Source organism: Pagrus major, chromosome 7 (genome assembly GCF_040436345.1).
Source record: "Pagrus major chromosome 7, Pma_NU_1.0".
In the NCBI taxonomy this organism is placed as follows: Eukaryota; Metazoa; Chordata; class Actinopteri; order Spariformes; family Sparidae; genus Pagrus; species Pagrus major.
Genome location: NC_133221.1, coordinates 16924528 through 16942979, shown reverse-complemented (window position 1 = coordinate 16942979; position 18452 = coordinate 16924528). Strand labels below are relative to the sequence as shown.

At 43.0% G+C, this 18452-nt stretch overlaps 2 protein-coding genes across 2 annotated transcripts in view; one reads left to right on the top strand and one right to left on the bottom strand.

The window, feature by feature from the left end:
• The window catches only part of lrp1ab (low density lipoprotein receptor-related protein 1Ab), a 90192-nt gene that overhangs the window by 15301 nt on the left and 56439 nt on the right, over positions 1 to 18452 (bottom strand). The window contains exons 28-60 of the mRNA XM_073469537.1: positions 17951 to 18082; positions 17116 to 17343; positions 16797 to 16971; positions 16533 to 16627; positions 16238 to 16387; positions 15746 to 15886; positions 15437 to 15565; positions 15224 to 15355; positions 14968 to 15102; positions 14729 to 14858; positions 14481 to 14607; positions 13843 to 13994; positions 13566 to 13690; positions 12617 to 12991; positions 8041 to 8230; positions 7652 to 7856; positions 7363 to 7555; positions 6883 to 7008; positions 6649 to 6777; positions 6169 to 6288; positions 5637 to 5750; positions 5342 to 5491; positions 5124 to 5246; positions 4826 to 4942; positions 4583 to 4711; positions 4323 to 4451; positions 4073 to 4213; positions 3487 to 3674; positions 2319 to 2502; positions 2140 to 2225; positions 1930 to 2049; positions 1345 to 1532; positions 1022 to 1227 (exon numbers count right to left, since the gene is read on the bottom strand). Of these exons, the coding sequence (XP_073325638.1) occupies positions 1022 to 1227; positions 1345 to 1532; positions 1930 to 2049; positions 2140 to 2225; positions 2319 to 2502; positions 3487 to 3674; positions 4073 to 4213; positions 4323 to 4451; positions 4583 to 4711; positions 4826 to 4942; positions 5124 to 5246; positions 5342 to 5491; positions 5637 to 5750; positions 6169 to 6288; positions 6649 to 6777; positions 6883 to 7008; positions 7363 to 7555; positions 7652 to 7856; positions 8041 to 8230; positions 12617 to 12991; positions 13566 to 13690; positions 13843 to 13994; positions 14481 to 14607; positions 14729 to 14858; positions 14968 to 15102; positions 15224 to 15355; positions 15437 to 15565; positions 15746 to 15886; positions 16238 to 16387; positions 16533 to 16627; positions 16797 to 16971; positions 17116 to 17343; positions 17951 to 18082 (5064 nt within the window). The remainder of the gene's footprint in view (positions 1 to 1021; positions 1228 to 1344; positions 1533 to 1929; positions 2050 to 2139; positions 2226 to 2318; positions 2503 to 3486; positions 3675 to 4072; positions 4214 to 4322; positions 4452 to 4582; positions 4712 to 4825; positions 4943 to 5123; positions 5247 to 5341; positions 5492 to 5636; positions 5751 to 6168; positions 6289 to 6648; positions 6778 to 6882; positions 7009 to 7362; positions 7556 to 7651; positions 7857 to 8040; positions 8231 to 12616; positions 12992 to 13565; positions 13691 to 13842; positions 13995 to 14480; positions 14608 to 14728; positions 14859 to 14967; positions 15103 to 15223; positions 15356 to 15436; positions 15566 to 15745; positions 15887 to 16237; positions 16388 to 16532; positions 16628 to 16796; positions 16972 to 17115; positions 17344 to 17950; positions 18083 to 18452) is intronic.
• LOC140999230 (galanin receptor type 1) lies at positions 10371 to 11408 on the top strand. Its single transcript, XM_073469541.1, has one exon. It carries the CDS (start codon positions 10371 to 10373, stop codon positions 11406 to 11408), a length of 1038 nt encoding a protein of 345 aa, XP_073325642.1.

Sequence of the window (18452 nt, the reverse complement as noted above, 5' to 3'; positions counted from 1 at the left end):
CAGAAGTTTTACAACATCAGGTTGAACTCTGATATTAGTCAGATTAACACGAAGCTCCCTTTGGTCAATCTTTATCAGAGTACAAACAGGCCAAATCTTGTTCTGCAAACACACACAAGGCCACACTGGTGCATGTGTGTGTATCAAAGGATGGGTGAATAACTCCCTGGACACACTACTTGTGGACTAACACCACCAAGCTAATATGAGAAATCTAGTAGAAATAAATAGTTTCCCTCCTTAGTGTTGGATAAAACACTGCATGCTCAAAAGTTGTAGGGCACTCATTGTATAATTATCCATTCACCCACATTATATTTACATTATGTTAATCCAAGGAATGTTGGGATGCCATAGTTTTCTGTATGTGCTGAGCAGAGCTGAGCGAATGTGAGATATTTCAAAACAAACGCCTGCTGCGCTCCAGAATTCCTCTGCACGCCTGGCTGGCTGACAATATCAACTATTGTAGCGAGCATACTAAACAACAGAGTGCTATGCAGACGTCACAACATGCTAGAGGCCTCACTGATCAGAACAATCTCCCCTATTCAGGGTTTCTGTCCCCGGAGCCTGTGCTGCAGGACTCCAGCCCAGTGGACAACCATCTGACCTGCCTGATTACACTTGGTGGCTCCCAAACAAGTGTGTGTATGTACGCAGCCCATCAGCCTGTCACCCTACAAACTTTAGTCAAGCTAATGTGCTAAATATTCAGTTTCTTCACTTCCTTGTTTCACTACCAGTGTGGTTTGTCATTAATCATTTCCTATGTTTAGACTTACCACTTAAAGCTTCCAGTTCTCCACCAAACTGAATCATAAAGGTTTCAAAATTGACACTTTGAGTGCATCTTCTGTCTATTTCAAGTTTAAGTTGCAGCTATGTGTAATTTAACAGCTTCCTCAAATACAATATATTAGACAAATATATGCAACTGGAGTCGCACACTTTCATAGATCAGTTAGAAAAAGTGTGTAAAAGCATAAAGACAGAGGTATCTGTGTCTGTGGTCTGTTACCTGTGTGTCTGTTGGTGCCATCCAGGCTGGCAAACTCAATGTAGTCCTCCCTGGCATCAGCCCAGTATATACGGTCATTGATGAAGTCCAGGGTTAGTCCATTGGGCCACGTGATCTTATCCTCTACGATGACGCTTCTGTTGGTGCCATCCATCCCGATTCTCCCAATGTGAGGGTTGTCGCCCCAGTCGGACCAGTACAGGTACCTAACCAGCGGGGGATAAAGATAGTTGTACAGTCACAGTTGGCGAATCTTAATGAAATTTAAATTCAAAATATAGCTCCAAGCAGTTATGATAACCACATCAGAATGTGTTTCTCACCCATAGCGGACATCAAGGGCCACAGCACGAGGTTCCCTCAGGCCGCTGTTTACCAACACAGTCCGGTAGGCGCCATTGAGTTTTGACACCTCGATGGTGTCCCGGCCTTTGTCACACCAGTATAAGTTCCCGCCAACCCAATCCACTGCCAGGCCATCTGGGTTGCTCAGGGAGGTCCGGTGCAAAACCTGCCAGGACAGGTTTTATGCATTGTCAGACGATTATTAACTTTCCAGTCAGACACTAATACAGTTTTCATAAAAAGTAATAGTTAAAGTACTGGTATTTATTTTGGTTAATGTGTTGGCTGAATCAATTACACCATGGTTTTCGCATATCGATTAAATTTCCAGTCAACTTTGTGAAGGAATCGGTGGAATGAAGATTTAGGGACACAATTTATTGAGAAAGTTTTGAAGACCACTTAAGATAGAATGCATTATTTCCAGGTGTGGAACCATGTTGACATATTTTGTTTATCCAACTGTATCTGTGATTTACTGCATTTTGTATGACTTCTAATACCAATAAAAAAGACTTAGAGCAACAACTTTGCATAAAAGGGCTTTTGATTTCTTCACTGACCTCCATGTTGCTGCCGTTCATGCGCATGCGTCGGATCATGCTGCCCTGAGTGGTCACATCTGTCCAGTAGATCATCTGCTCTGCATAGTGGAAGTCCAATGCCACTGCATTATTCAGACCCTGAAACAGAGATTAGTATTAACAGGTGTATGGAGCACTAACAATAAGAAGTTCACTTTGCTGTCTTTCAGCAGAGCTAGTGTGTCTCACCTGTTTTATCAGAGTATAGTTGGATCCATCCAGGTTGAGTTTTCTCAAGTAGTACCGGTTAGCGAAGATCAGGTAGGGCTCCTCTTCTGCACATAGATACCAGACAGAAAACATATGCTTCAGGATTATCTGGCAATGAGCAACCAGCAAAATGCGAAACACACAAGAGCGTGCCTTACCCGATGTGGACTTGCAGATGGTGGGGTCATTGGGGCTGAGTTCAAAGCCATCCACGCAGAGACAATGGAAGCTGCCGTGTGTGTTGATGCAGCGCTGAGAACAGGGGTAGGTAGTTGTGCACTCATCTATATCCACACACGACTTCCCATCCCGCTTCAGCTGGAAACCAGGATGACACCTGCACTGAAGGGGCCAAGAGCACAGAAGAAATGTCAAAATCTCACAGAATGCAGGTTCTGGCACTTCTCACTTCTGGGTCTGGACCAATTATAGGAGCCTGCCACTGCCTGTCACAAACACCTCTGTCAGTCAACCTGATAAACAGGTTTTTCTTCTGATGAAAAGCCTATTTTCCGATGTGAAGTGGCACTAAAATCTCGACACTGACATGAAATTCAGTTGCTGCTGTCAAATAAGCTGCAAAAATAGCTGCAAAACTAATTTGTGCAAAATCGTTCTACAAGACAGAGCTCGGGTAAAAGATAAGCTGACATCTAATGTGTTTGTAAAATAAGTGGCAGGAACATCATCTTACCACAAGGCATGCTAGAAACACTTATTCATTACTAGTTCAAATCAGCTTGAACTGTCACTTCTCATAAGCACATCTGTGTTTTGAAAGAACTCCAACACACACTCTCACACTTCCAAACTCTACTCCTTGGCTGTTATGTGGGAATTTGCATACTCAGTCAGTATATGCACAAAGGAAGTCACACACCCGAGCAAATTAGTGATGGTGAAGTTGTGTACGATTAAATGTGTGAACACTGGATTCTGACTTAATCTGCAAAACCCTAAACACGCCCCAGCTTTAAGTGAATCCTTTGGGTGTACAAATATGCTTTTTATCATCTTCAAACGTAGCTCTGACCGCGGCCTCAACAGCACAAACATGAGAGTTCGCACAGAGTTCAAGCTGTTCTAAGATTGGCCTCCTACTTTCTAGAGAGAGACAAAACATGTTTTTGGTTTTACATAACCGCAAGCCTGATCACTTCAGGTCCTCCTTGACTCACCACTCATATTGTAGCATACACACCACATGTCTGTGAGGTAACTGCTTCAGTTGACCAATTAAAATCAGTGAGTTCATGAAGTAATTAGATTTGCTTTAGTTAAAAATGGGGGGAAGAAAACATTAAAACTACCAATTAGATGTCTTACCTTGAAGCCAATCTTGAGGTCATCGCAGAGCTGCGTGCAGCCACTCATCTTACTGTTGAGACACTCGTTGATGAAGCAGTTGAGTTCATCGGAGCCATCGCCACAGTCATCGTTGCGGTCACACAACAGAGTCTCGTTCAAACACTTGCCATTACGGCACATGAAGGCTGACTCATTACACGTCCTCTCTGAAATCATGGACAAATGGCCGGATACATTAGTGTCACCCTGAAACAGGATATAGCTACAGTCTTTCTTACCAAAAGTTTCTTTACGTTGGTAGAGACAAGTTATAAAGAGATAAAATGGGGATTCAACCTCGACCTGCAGCAATTAGTTGATTAATCGATTAGTCAATCGAAATAAAATTCATTTCCAACTATTTTGATAATTGATTTATTGTTTCATTCATTTTTTTAAGCAGAGCTTTTTTCAAGCTTCTAAAATGTGAGGATTTGCTGCTTTTCTTTGTCATTTATGTCCATTTTATAGTCTAATTAACTACTAAACCACTAACTGTGGAGTAATTGGCACAGTAATTGATAATGACATTTATCCTTAGTTGCAGCTCTGTTATAAGCCCCACCTGAGTCAGTGCAACGAGGGTTCTTGGGAGCCTCGTCAGAGCGATCCTGACAGTCAAACTCTCCGTCACACTCCCATTTCTTCTGGTTGAGGCAACGTCCGTTGGCACAGCGGAACTCATCTGGACCACATGTTGGGTATTCTACACCAGAACAACATGTTTATCATTAAGCTCAACAAAAACAATCATGATTCACATTCTTTCTCAACTTATTTCCCAGTCTCTCTTACAGAATCACACAAAAACTCACCACATTCTGGGGATTCATCTGAGCCATCGGAGCAGTCGATGTCATGGTCGCACACAAAGTGCTTGGGGATACACTGTCTGTTCTGGCACATGAACTCATTCTCCACATCACAAGTGCTGTTGGTGTACACTGGAAGTGGAAAAGAACACGCTGCGGTTAATAAAACTGTGTTGGAGTGTTTCTGGGGAATTTTATTTTGTTAGTCACAACACAAAGCAGACAGATTTTCCTTGAGGTTATTTTGTAGCTGTCTCACTCACTGCAGCCAGCCTTGACACTCTCATCAGCTCCATCAGGACAGTCCTTGTCTCCGTCACACTTCCAGCGTTGAGGCACACACATGTGGGAGCCGGGACACTGGAAAGCCTCAGGACTGCAGGTCTTAGATTCTGTGGCAACATTATGGGAAAGTAACATGATGGTATAACATCAGGAAATCTTAAAAACTGGGTGTGGGAGGAATGTACTTTCACACTGGTGGGTGTAAGGAATATGTCACTTACTGCATTTCTGGTCCTCATCAGAACCATCACCACAGTCATCGGAGCCGTCACACACCCAGTGGGAGGAAATGCAGCGATGGTTCCCACATTCAAACTGGGTGGATGTGCAAAATTTGTCTGCAAAGAATGACAAAGAGAGCTCAGCATTACGGAGAAATTATTCAATTTACGGTAACCGTGAGCCATGTTTTTCCATGTGCAGTGGGAAGCCTAAGGAAAAACAGTCTGGGTTTTCTGCTACGCTTTGTGTTTTTAATGAAAATAAGGGTATTAGAGGACAACTCTGTAGCAGACTGACCACAGTGAGTCTCATCAGCTCCATTCTCACAGTCATTCTCCTTATCGCAGGTCCAGCTCATAGGAATGCAGCGACCACTTGGACAAGCAAAGAAGTTGACTGGACATTTAAGCTTCCTTTTATCTGCGAGACAAAAGATACAAAAAAAACACAATGTAGAATCTCTGACAATTTCAGAAAAGCTTAGGGTATTTGAGAGGGTAAACAAGTTGCCCAACCTGGGCAGTTTCTCTCATCTGAAAAGTCTCCACAGTCGTTGTTGCCGTCACAAACCCACGAGGACAGATAACACAGAGTTGTTTTCTCACAGCTCTGGAAGGACGCTCCTTTCACTCCCAGGCGGAAGAAACGGGAGCAATCGGTGGGTTCTGAAAATAATGGAAAAAACATTTCAAATAATCAGAAACATTAACTTATCTCTGAAAACATAAGCTCATTTTCTCATGTGAATCTCATTCTTCTTAAGCCTGCTTTCCCCTTAAATATCCCTAAATATTATGGTAGATTACTTACGACAGTTCATCTCATCACCAGCATCCTCACAGTTGACCACCTGGTCACAGCGGCTGTAGTTGGAGATACAGCTGCCATCTTTGCACTGATACTCTCCTGGTTTGCACAGGGTCACTGCAGGACACACAGGAGATTTCATAAATGGTGAGCAAGTACATTCTCACAAGCAAATAAAACCTCCCCATAAGTCAACTTTATTAGTACTTTAATGTGTGTCTGTCACACAGCATTTCTTTAGGTTGACCAAAACCTAATAAGAAACAAGCTTAACAGAGAAGATTCTTATAGCCCAGTCATCTTTTGTATTTGTTTTTTCAGTTCTTCTCTGGCACAACTAATCCAGTAAAAGTGTCATTAAAATGTGCAAATGAGGCTATTTGATCAGGTAAGCACAAACAGAACAGGTCAAGCTGTGCCAAATCTGATACCAGGGAAACATGGTTGACATGGTTTCTGTTAGTGCATCCATCAAAAGCTTAACTAATCATTTTTTCAATTAGTTGCAGCAAAAAAATGGACTTAAATGACTTACTGTTGCAGGGCAGTTCATCCGAGTGGTCACCACAGTCATCCGTGCCATCACACCAGAACTGGTGGCCGATACAGCGGCCATTCATACAGCGTCTGTAGCCTTTCTTACAAATCCGATTGGCTGTGGACGAACAGCAGTTCATTAAGGTTAGTATTTTTTCCCCCATATTTTGAATACAGTATAATCTGCAAATTCACTATTTTATAAACAAAACTGATAAGAAGCACTTCACTGTCTTTATCAGACATACTAAAGTTCCCTCTACACCTCCACTTGTGTGTCATTTTTTCTATTCTATAGTCATATATTAATCCTCACTCTCCTTGCGATGTAATTTAAGTTTATTGTATTTGTGCACTTATTCTAAATTGCTTTGAATACGACCATCAGCTAATTATCTGCAATTGAATAATAAAATATAAAAAGGACGACCTGTGACAGCTCATTATTCTCAAGCTAATAGCCCCATAAAAAACTCACCACAATAGGACTGCTTCTCATCAGACTTGTCCTTGCAGTGGGCCATGCCATCGCAGGTCAGGCTGTAGTTAATACAGTCTCCGTTTCCACACTCAAAGTCATCCACACTTCCACATGACATATTCAGTGCTGGTGAGGAAGAAACATGAGAAATTCAGAAACATTCAACCTTTCAATACAGACGAAGCTTTGTAAAACTTAATCCTAAAGTGGTTAAGAGTTTCTCTTTCTTACAAGAGCAGGTGCTGTCTTCCAGAAGTTGTCTGTCTCCACGGCAACTGCAGTTGACCCGTCCATCAGATGTGGGCAGACACAGGTCTTGGCAACCTCCGTTATTTGTTCGGCAAGGAGAAAACTCACCTGAGGAATGCATAACACAGAAGGGTTAGTTAGGATAGTAATGTGACATGTTATTTCCGTGTGGAGACTTTTTTAGCCTTCATGTTAAATAATGACAGAAAGCCATAATGCGTTGTATCTGATGATATGAAGTCAGAGACAGTTATGATGTAGAAGATAACAAGGCCAAGAATCTCCAGCCATGGGGTCTGTGAGGCTACGTGCTAACAATGACAGTGCTAACATGGTGGTGTTTAGCAGCCGTAATGTTCAACAGGCTAACTTTAATGAACTGTTAGAACTAATGTTAATTACGTATGCTTACAGCAAAGTGTCACCAGAAACTTTACAGCGACTTCAGTGAGTAATACTTACAGCTGTTGGTGTCATTAGCCACAGCCACGATGCCCATGGGCTGCTGAGGGATGTCAGCGCGCAGCACTTTCATGTCTCCTCCTGTGTACTTGTCCGCTCTCAGGACAGCCCTCCTCACCCAGTCAGTCCAGAAGATGTAGTCTCCATACACAGCCAGGCCGAACGGATGGACGGGCTCATTCTTCAACAAGACCTGGAGCGGAAACATATAAGCATCATTTCACAGAACACTAAAGTGTTTACTGCAGTCTTCTTTGGAGCCAAAGGAGAAATTATAGGGTTGTCTTACATAACGACTGCTCCCATCATATTCGCAGCGTTCGATCTTGTCCAGCGTGGCGTCAGAGAAGTAGAGTTTTTCAGCACGGTGATCTATTGCCAAGCCGTTGGGAGTTTTAATGTCACTGCCGATGATGACGAGCACATTGGCTCCACTCAGCGAGGCCCTCATGATGCTGGGAGCCTGCTCGTTCCAGTTGGTCCAGAACATGAGACTATAGTGGGAACACACACAGGACAATCATAATAATGTGTGCAGTGGGAGCTCTAAAATGTCTTGGTTCGAGTGTTATGGCTGACTGAACTAAAATAAATCTCCTGTTCAAAAGGAAAAAAAACAGTATTGGAACTGGGCCCTGATGCTGTCCAGAACACAAAGTTTCGATATTAATGACTCACTCCTGACACTCGTCCAGCACAAAGGCTCTGGGGTGGTCTTCTCCAGACATAGTGACCACAGTGTTGCGGTTATAGGCCACAGAGCGGCTCTGGTCCACAGTGTGGCGAGTGATGGTGGAGGTTGTGTAACTGGTCCAGTAGAGCGTATCCCAACCACGGTGATATGCCAGGCCCTCAACTGACCCTACATCTGTGGAGCAAAGGAAGACGTGGGTAAATATTTTGGTTTAATGACAATAATTTTTCTATGATTCTTTTGTTGTTGTTCCACCCAAAACTGTAAGAGGGTTGAGAAGAACAAAAGTCTTTTCATTCCACCATGAAAAATATCACCTCTCAAGGGTGCAAGTAGGAGCTTTAATGAGGATCTTCAGTGAGACTTCAACAAATCATTAATCACTGTCATAGTTTAACAAGTAGCCCTGATGGTTTACCCTCTGAGACTTCATTAAAGAGCCGGTGGTAAAAGCTTTTAAGGTTATCCCCATCTTCCCACATCAACTCATGAATGGTGAAACACTGTGAGGAAGAAAGACTAGGATAAAAGAAAAGTGAAAAAGAAAGAGTGAAATGGAAGTGGTACCACACAGAGCTGAGGATGTGCCACGCCTGCTGTTTCTGGAGTTTAAAGACTGTATCATCCTGTCATTTCATGGCTGGCTGCCTGCACATACAAATACAGCTCCCTGTGGACACTCTCATTCATGGCGACTTCTAGTTCTGGGAAGAAAACTGCCGCTAGAACAGCTTGAGTCACTTTAGGGACATAAGTCAGGGTGAAGAAGTCAGTTGTGAATGTTAAAGATAAAGCAGCTGCTCTCTATATCCACCATCCTTTTGTCCTGTGACCTTCTGCTCATAGTGCTTATAGTAGTAGTATTATTTTATCTGGTGCCTACATAACATGCAACATCACAGAACAAGGACGTTGTACTGCAGTCTTATAGGCTCCAAGGTGTGCATCCATCTGTTCTTGGTCACACTAGCAACCACATTTATGACTACTTGCATCCAACAATAAAAACCTGAACACTCCACACGACTGTTTGCTCATGGCTAAAAGTCAATAATTGCCGTTTAATAGATGTTTCAGACGAGTGACAAAGTGCCACAGTCGACCTTAATGCAGGACATTTTTAAGGCCGAACCAATCTAAAGACCGGTTTGGGGCCGAACAAACAAAGAAAGTTTTGTTCTTCATCCTCAACGATCGGGCTGTACAAAACAGGTGTGAGAAGGTGGTGTCCTTGAGTAGCTAATTGCTTGGAATGAGGGAAGATTACACACTGAACACGGATGAATAAAGTAAGGAAAAGCCAGTATTATGTAATGAGAAAGAGCAAAGTCTCCCCTCCCCTTGCTGAGATCAGCTCAGCCCCTGGTTACTGTGCAAACAGTGGTGAAAACCTGTCGGGAAGACTTTTGCCACTCAGAACAGAGCGTCTCCGACTTTCACAGGAGTAGTAATCCAAGTGACACCTCAGAATTACCAAGCTTTTTTTCCTCCGATCATTAATTACTTATTTTTTTCCAACGCTTGAAGGTCATGTTACGTGTACAGTAACTTCTCTGCTGGGCTACAGGTTGCAAGCCTCTGAAGAGCTTCTAAATGGACAAGATGCCTCCTGGAGCGGTGACCACTTAGCATCAAGTAGCATCGACTGCCTTTTAAAGTGGAATGTCTGTTAGCAACCACCGGGATGAATTTGTCCTCTGTTGCCTGGTTTCAACAAATCAATATAGCCACAGAGTAACGGCTGTTCTGACATCCCTGCGGATTTGACCCAAACCACTCTTCCCTTGGATAATGAAGGACATGCTGATGCAGCCAGAGGAAAGCCAGTGTGCAAGGACTGCTCTTTAAGGTCATGTTTATAATATTTTTATCCTGAGTAAAACTGGATAACAGCACAACATTTTCAGAGACATTTTTTTCTTTCAGATGAGAGTTCCATATCTAATATCTTTAAGTAGTTTCTTCAAACAGCAGGAAAACGGTGAAGGTGACATTTTAGAGGGATTCACTCAGACACAAACAGCAGCATGTGTGGCTCATTCATTTTAAATTATCTCTGGGCACTTGAAAATCAATTCCTGACAGGTAAAAATAAAGTTAATATACCTTTTTCTATTCTTTTTTCTTTTGAGAGCACAGATTATAAACCTCAATGACAGAGTCAACTGACCAGTGTGATCTTAACTGCTTTACTAATTGCTACCATTATGCGAGCACTTAATGGAGTGTGTTCATACCTGTGACCATGCTGTTCCAATGCCTAACATTAACAGGCAATTAGATTCATTACTCAGTTGACTTTTATTGTGAATGCATGGAGACTTTGGGGCAGCAAGTAAACAGCAGCGGTCTCGGCAACATGAACAAGGCAGATGAGGCTTTTGTTAAGACCCTGGTGCCCATCCTGGACGGGCTAATTCTGGTGACCGGCCTGGTAGGCCAAACTCTGGTCATCACCATTCTTACAGGCAGGAGGAAGAAGGAAAGTCAACCCCCGCATGGTACAGACACCCTGCTGCTGGCTCTGAGTGCTGCTGACCTGCTGCTGCTGCTCTGCCTGCCCTTCCACACCTCTGCCATCACCCTGGGCTTCTGGCCCTTTGGCAGCTTCCTTTGCAAGGCCATCAGTTTCCTGGGTGTTGCCTGCTCAGCCGCTTCAGTCTTTACCCTGGCAGCTTTGGCTGTGACGCGTTACCTCACAGTGGTACACCCCACCTGGACATTCCGTTCGAGAATGCACCGACGCATAAAGCTGACAGTCCCTCTTCTCTGGCTCCCTGCCATGGCCTTGGCAGCGCCACAGTTTGCCTTTCGCACAATCAAAGCGACCAGTGCGGTGTACTGCTTTGCCTTCCTGTCTGATTTCAGCCAGCTGGTCTACAGCATTGCCCTCTTCCTGTTCGGATTTGCTCTACCACTGGGCATCATTGTACTGATGTATGCCAAGATCTACTTTTTTCTCCGACATGCACGGATGCTGGGGAACGCTCCCCAGCTGGAGCGCTACCAGAGTCAGGTCACTCACACTTCAGCTCTCCTTGTCCTGGTCTTCACTCTCCTCTGGCTGCCCTCCTACGCCCTCATGTTCTCCTTCATTGGAGGAACCATATCAGGTTCACCTGGATACAATACCATTGCTATCCTGGCCAGACTGTTGGCATCCTCCGTAGCAGTGGTAAACCCTGTGCTGTATGTGTTTATGTCTCAGAAGTTTAGACGAGACTTACTGGAGCTGGGGAGAGGACGCTGGGCATGGTGCAAAAGCTGTCTGATTGGATGCCCTCGTGTGACGGGCAGGGACATGGTGCAGCCCTTTGAGCTGGACACAACTTCAGAAATAGGCCAAAACTGACAAAAAGAGACACTGCTACCTCAATGCTCACTTCAGCCTTGAACTAGAGCTAAGCAATATGACTTGTCATATTAATAAATACATTTTCCTATGTCTGTATATATTTATATATTACTGTAGGGCAATGTATGCAAGATTAAATATGCAGTACTCGAAGTGATGTTAAATGCAGTGGATTTTACTCCACTGTTATGTCTTAAATCAGGTAAACCTCTTCATGTGTGAACTAAAAACCCTGTTATTCATTAAGTTAGTTTTTCCATACAATTTGCTTGGCTTCATTAATTCCGACATCATTAGTGCCAATCTACTGAGCCTCAGTGACATCGGTGACGTGTGGCGCCTTCGCAGAATCCCCAGGAGAGAAAAAGACACACCCACCCCAGCAACAGCCGGTTCACCCTGCTGCCGTCTGGCAAGCAAGACAGGAGCATCTGCTGCCATACCAACAAACTACAGAGCAGCCTCTTTCCTCAGGGTGTGAGACTCCTCAACTTGTCCTCCACGTTCCACCAAAAATATTGTTTTTGTTCAATGTGTAACATAAAAGGGACTGATGATCATTTCCACAATCTCTTCAAAACCCTCATATCAATGCAACATCAATAAACAGACTAACCCCATGCACTCTACGTTTTCCTGTCTTTCCTATCAAAGAATTAGTGTTTTGAATATTGCTCGCTAAGAACAGCTTTGGTCCAGGGCTTTTAGATGTGATGCTTTTCTGGATGGAGTTCAACAACCTACTCTTAAATCATTTAAAGAGAGTGGGATTTAAAAGACACTTGAGTGTTGAAACAAGCAAAAAGCACAGTATGAGTGTGTGTGCCTGTGTGTGTGCCTGTGTGTGTGTGTGTGTGTGTGTGTGTGTGTGTGTGTGTGTGTGTGTGTGTGTGTCTTCTTCAAGTGGCAGCCCTAAGTGATGTCAATCTCCTCTAGTTGAGAAGCTGCAGCTGTGTGTACATTACAGCAGATCCTCTTGGGTGCGCGTGTTGTCAAAATGTGCGATGATGGCTGTTTACAGTGTCGAGGAGACGAGGGACAACATTCAATTATTAATGGACGGGATAAAAGAAATGGTACCACAAGGCAACACAGCTGAAGTATTATGTAGAGAGTCAAAGTGGAGGGAAAGCTTTAGGTGAATGCTTTGCAGGGTTTTGATGTGTTGAAAAGAAATGACATGTGATTGATGGCTCCATACTTACTGTCTACCACAATCTTGCGGTCTGTGCCGTCGTCGTTGATCTGCTGGATGTTGCCAAAGTGGATGTCACTGAAGAAGACGCGGTTGGCTCCTTTGCCTCCACCGCCGTGATAGTCAAAGCTGAGGGCGATGACATTCTTCATGTGGTCCGGGTCCTCAAACGGCTTTATTGGCGCGTTGAGGTTTGTCTCATCTGACAGGTGGATGCTCTTCAGTATGGTACGCTCCGAGTACAGCAGGTATCCGTCGTAGTCACGACAGCTGCGGTTGTCCTCTGCCAGCATGCCATGAGCACAGGCGCAGGTGCGCTCACTGTTGCCACGGAAAAGACACAGCTGTTCACAGCCACCGTTGTTGTCTTTGCAGACGTTGGTGCCTGTGGAGAGTGTGACATGTTTATGAGGTGTGTTGTTAAATAATGAGCCAGGTTAAACACAGCATTTCAATCGATTCCTGGAATGCCTTGACTAAGTCGGGTGATAAAAGTTATTTTTTATGATTGTCAAGGTTCCCACACCTTCTTAAATATCGAACTAAAGGACTTTCCAGGCTCACTTTCCTCAAATCCAAGGACCCAACATGTCATAGTTTGAGACTGGGATCAAGGTTGATTAATATCACAACAATGAGAATTTTTGTTTGACTTTTTTTGAGAACCAGCGAGCCACAAGAGGGAGGCTTGAATGTAAAAACATTTCTCACCTCTTTAAAAAAATATAAAAAGAACTTTAATTTATATTCTTGCCCCAAATATATATATTTCATTTTAATAACCTGTCTATTCATTTCTTCTTTTTTTTAAAAAAATATTTATATATTTTTAAATACAATTGAGCACCTACCAAGGCTGCTCCTGTTAGGACATTTTTGCCAGACTTCATAGCAAAAAAGCAAATTTTTAGGTTTTTTTGTCAACTTTAGGCGTGTGTGTGTTTTGTGTGTGTTCCTACCTTGCTGCCTGGCCCTGTTGAACACCTTGATGTCTTTCAGCTGCACACCGATGCCAGTCCTGAGCTGCAGTGCATCTGTAGCGTTGTCTTTGCTGCCTCTCTTAATGGAGCCATTGGCATGAGTCCTAAATGAAAGACGACAAAGCTATTGAGTCACTAAACTGAATGATGCAATATGATGATTCACAAGCTGTTATGTATTAACAACTATGACTAGACAATCGAGCAATGGACAAAAGATGTTTCAATAAGCAAATTATTTCACCATTGAACGGACCTGTCACTCCAATAGATGTATTCCTCAAAAACAGACACAGCAAACATGTCCATGTTGTTGTTGGCCAGGACCAGCTCCCTGTTCTCCCCAGTCTCCAGGTTGATGCGCTCAATCTTGTCTGTCCTGGCATCGCACCAATACAGCAGACCCTCCTGCAAGAACAAAGCAGTAATAAAACAATGCTGACTATTTAGGGAAGGGCACACTTTGAAAATGGTAATCAACTAAAGAAGTATTAGGGAGAGTGGCTTGCTGGTATGACGTTAATTCACAAACACACAAATGCTGTATTTTACAATAGTGGATTGTTTTTACATGTGATTATATTTAGGTGATCAGCATTAGCAAGAATAAGAACTTGTAGTAGCTCTAAAGCTAAATTATATTATATATACTACATAAATCTGACAGATAAAGTAATATGAGGGACTGGTAGAATTAACAAAAAAGAAACATAACTATTTGGAACTGTAATTGTGGCTACGTTAATTACAGTTAATTATATATTACAATTTAAATGTAATTTATGAATCCACAGGACATCGTTGCATAAAAGAAAATCTGGCCAATGAAAAAGACTAGACCCAGGATATGTAGTATTAATAATGGTAACATGTTTAGGAAGCTGTGGTCCACACCTCGTAGTCGATGGAGATTCCATTGGGCCAACTGATGCTCACATTGACGAGGACCAACCTCTGAGTACCATCCAACCTAGAGCGCTCAATACGAGGATACTGACCCCACTCAGTCCAGAACAGATAGCTGCAAACAGGGAGACGCACAAGATGATTTAAAAGTGCACTTAGAGATATAGTAGCATGGATAAAGCTACAATGCAAGTAGCCAAAGGCAGCAGATTTAAACTGTTGGCAGGGAGCCTCACCCTTTAACTGGGTGGACAGTGATGGCTCTGGGCTTGTCCAGGCCCTGGGAAATGACAACATAGCGGAAGGAGCCATTCAGCCTGGCCACCTCGATCACGTCAAAGCCCTGATCAGTCCAGTAAATATTTCCTATAAAAGCACATGGATGCAAATCAGACACGTGTTCCTTCATCTGTGCTTGTGTAAATGTGTAGCATGCGCAAGTGAATTCAATTTTTTAAATCTGTTATGACCAGACCTGCTATCCAGTCAACGGTGATGCCTTCCACCCTGCCAATGCCATTGGTAACCACATCCTCTCTCCATGTCTGGTCTCTCTTAGCCCTGCTGATGGTGCTCAGACCCATGTCCACCCAGTAGATGGTGTCATTCTCTGAAAATGAAGAAGTCTTTTGCATCAGCCTATAAATACTCACTTCACTGAGATAATGACAGCTTTAAAATGTCACTCAAGCAAGGGCATCTAGTTACTGAAGTCTCTCAGCGTCACTCACCAGCGTGGAAGTCGATGCCGACGGCCAGAGAGGTGCCAGACACTGGCACCAAGGCGTCAGATTTGTCTGCCGGGTCGAGTGGAATTCCTCTGATTCCCTCATGAACAGAGTAAAGCAGGAAGGAGCCCATACCTGCTCACAGACAGGACAGTACGTTTTTGTTTACTGCATTCCTACTGTATGTGTGACTGTGTCTGTGAAGCAGAGTCTTACCCTCACAGGACTGCTGTCCTGTCTTCAGGCTGTATCCAGCAGTGCACATGCAGGCCCTGGTTGTATGAGAGGTGGGCAGACACAGCTGGGAGCAGTCTCCATTGTTGTTACTGCAAAGGTTGATACCCGCTAAAGGAAAAAGAGGAGATCAGTGACGCACAAAAAGAAAGAAAAATATTTTTCTTTTGTGATTTTACACCAAATATAGCACAATTTGTTGAGCCTCAGAACACGACACTAAAGTGAATTTAATATAAATTGGCTTTCCAACTTATCCATGATATAGAATGACTTTTAGACTAATTTTACCTTTTTGCACATCCTCATCATAGATCCTCATGTGCATCATAGGAGACGTGTTGTTTCGCAAAACCTTCCAGTTTCCTCCATCCTTCTTGTCACATGTTCCTATCTGGTCAGTTCCCTGGTCTGCCCACCACAGTTTGTCTCCTACAGTGAGGGAAATGGATTCATATCTTTGTATGTATGTGTGCATTTTGATCATGATTATTTAATTCTGGCTAATTTTGATACCAGGAGACACAAACAAATGTGACAACGGGATCATTTCATTTCAAATATTATAAAAATTAGTTTGAGGCTACATGAGTGATTTTGAGACACCAGATTATGTTGATTCAAGGAGTATAATCGAATTCAAGCATAGTCCTAAACTGAAAAACACAGTAAAAAGTATTTTCAAAACTTTAATCAGACATAATCTGAAACATAATCAGCAATATGATGACTATTAACTATCAGATCAGGAAAATTTGAAATTGAGTTGAATCTTTTTCATACCCATAATAGCCAGTGCTGTAGCCTTGGTAAGTTTGCCTTTAACACCTTCCAGGATCTCCTGCTTTGTTCCATCCAGCTGACAGCGGTTAATGGTGCCGTTTCCTGAGCTTATCCAGTACAGCTGCTCATTTTCATAGTCAATAGAGAGGCCTGAGTGGAAAGAATAATAATGCTATTATACATATAAATCTCTTACATTAATATGCTTAATCTCTGCTTTCACCCAGTAGTTAATAGAGATTGTGTGTTATTTTGCAGTCAGTTATTTTTGGCAGTAGAGGACACATGTGCTCACCTACTGGTCCTTTTTGATTGGTGAAAAGTGTGGTGTGGTTGCTACCGTCCATGTTAGCCATGCTTATGTTGTCACCGTCGGTCCAGTAAAGCTTCCTGAGGAGGGAAATGAATGTTATGAGACATAGAGAGGGGCTGAAATCTCTTAGAGATTAGAGATTTAGTCATTTAGTCATTGTGGGAAATGGAAAACAGAAAAAAAGAGCATCACAGAGAGAGTGGACATCTTGAACTAAAGGTAAGCCTAACTGGAGAGAAGACTCACCCCAGTAGAGGATGCAGCACTAGACAGTGGGGCTTGTCTAAGCCTTGGATCACAGCATTCTTGAAGGATCCATCTAGTCTGGCCACATTGATCTGCTTCTTATTGGCATCATAGCTGGTCCAGAAGAGGTTTCTGGACACCCAGTCTACTGCGAGCCCATGAGCGTTGGGAAGGTCTGGAAAACGATAGAACCAGAATGTAAATTTTAGCATTTCTAATTTTCAGACAGATACAGAAAGTTATCTATAAAACTAAAATAAAGCAAAGAATTAAAGTAAAAAAAAAAAATTAAACAACAGATTCTTGTTATTATTCTTACCAGCAGACACAACAGTCTCCACCCCTGTGCCGTTAATGAAAGCTCTCTTGATTGTCTGTGTTCGGACGTCTGACCAGTAGATGCGATGCTCCACAGCGTCATAGTCCACTACTGTCACGTTGTCTATGTCCGGCACGGTAAAGGAGATGATGTAGTTGTAGTAGGGGTTGTCAATGTCTACACCACGGATCTCAATCTGACGGGCATATAGAAGGAACTTGCGGGACTCTGGAAAAAACAAAGTAAATAAGTAAGCAACACAGTCGTCTCTGTATGGACAGTTGCCAGTTTCAGAGTCTGGTTGACGCTGAAAATTCCTGAGATAACGGGTAATGCATCGGCCACAACGCCCTCTAATCCGATTATCCTTGAATTGACACAGCTGATTGTTCAGTAGAATGCTTAACATTTAGACATATAGACAAACATGCATACAAATCCCCTCAGCTACCCCTCAAAACCATCATGAAATCCACTCATGAAATCACATTGCGATAAATGAAGACCTCAGCACGTCACGTTTGACAGCCTTTTATATGAAATGAAATGGAAATGCGAGAGATGAGCCGCGCAAACAGAGGAGATGTAATCAGATCCTCTGCCATAAGAGATGACAGCTAATGACGCTGATGTCAAGTTCGGGGGCTGAGCGGCGCACCACAGCAGTCATGACAGCGGTGACAATCCTCCAGACAAAGAGCCTGTTTCTTGGGACTTGATGACATGGATTTCACATGACAGCGTTGCGTGTACACACTCTGCTCGAGTGTTTTTTAAGGTAAGAGATAAAGTCTGTAGGTGTGTGCGATTGTGAGTTAAAAGTATCTGTCATTACCTTTGCAAGTGCGTTTGTCAGGCTGCAGCTTCATGAGGTGAGGGCAGGCGCAGGAGAAGGTCTGGTTGAAGTTGATAAGACAGAGGTGAGAGCAAGGGCTTTTACCGTCGCTGGTGGCACACGGGTTTGGAGCTGAAATTGAGAGAAAAGGAGACGTGGTGAAAGAGAGAAAGACACACAAACATTTTCAAAAAGCATAGATTGATCATTCTCACTTATTACTGCAACATAACACTATTTGTTTGAAAAAAGCTTTGACTATCAATATTGGATCAATACAAAAGGGAAATATCATCTTTCGCAACACAACGCAACATACACTGCTACACTGTGATGCCTGCAGAGGTAGTTAGAATCGTTATTCTCCACAAAATTCACACAAACAGGTGACGCGTTCTAGTATCATACTAAGCCAGTAGTTTAATGTGTGATGTCGTTTTTGCAGAGTATCACTGTCAAGAGTTATTTTAATGGACCTCTCAATCAATGGACCCTCAAGGAA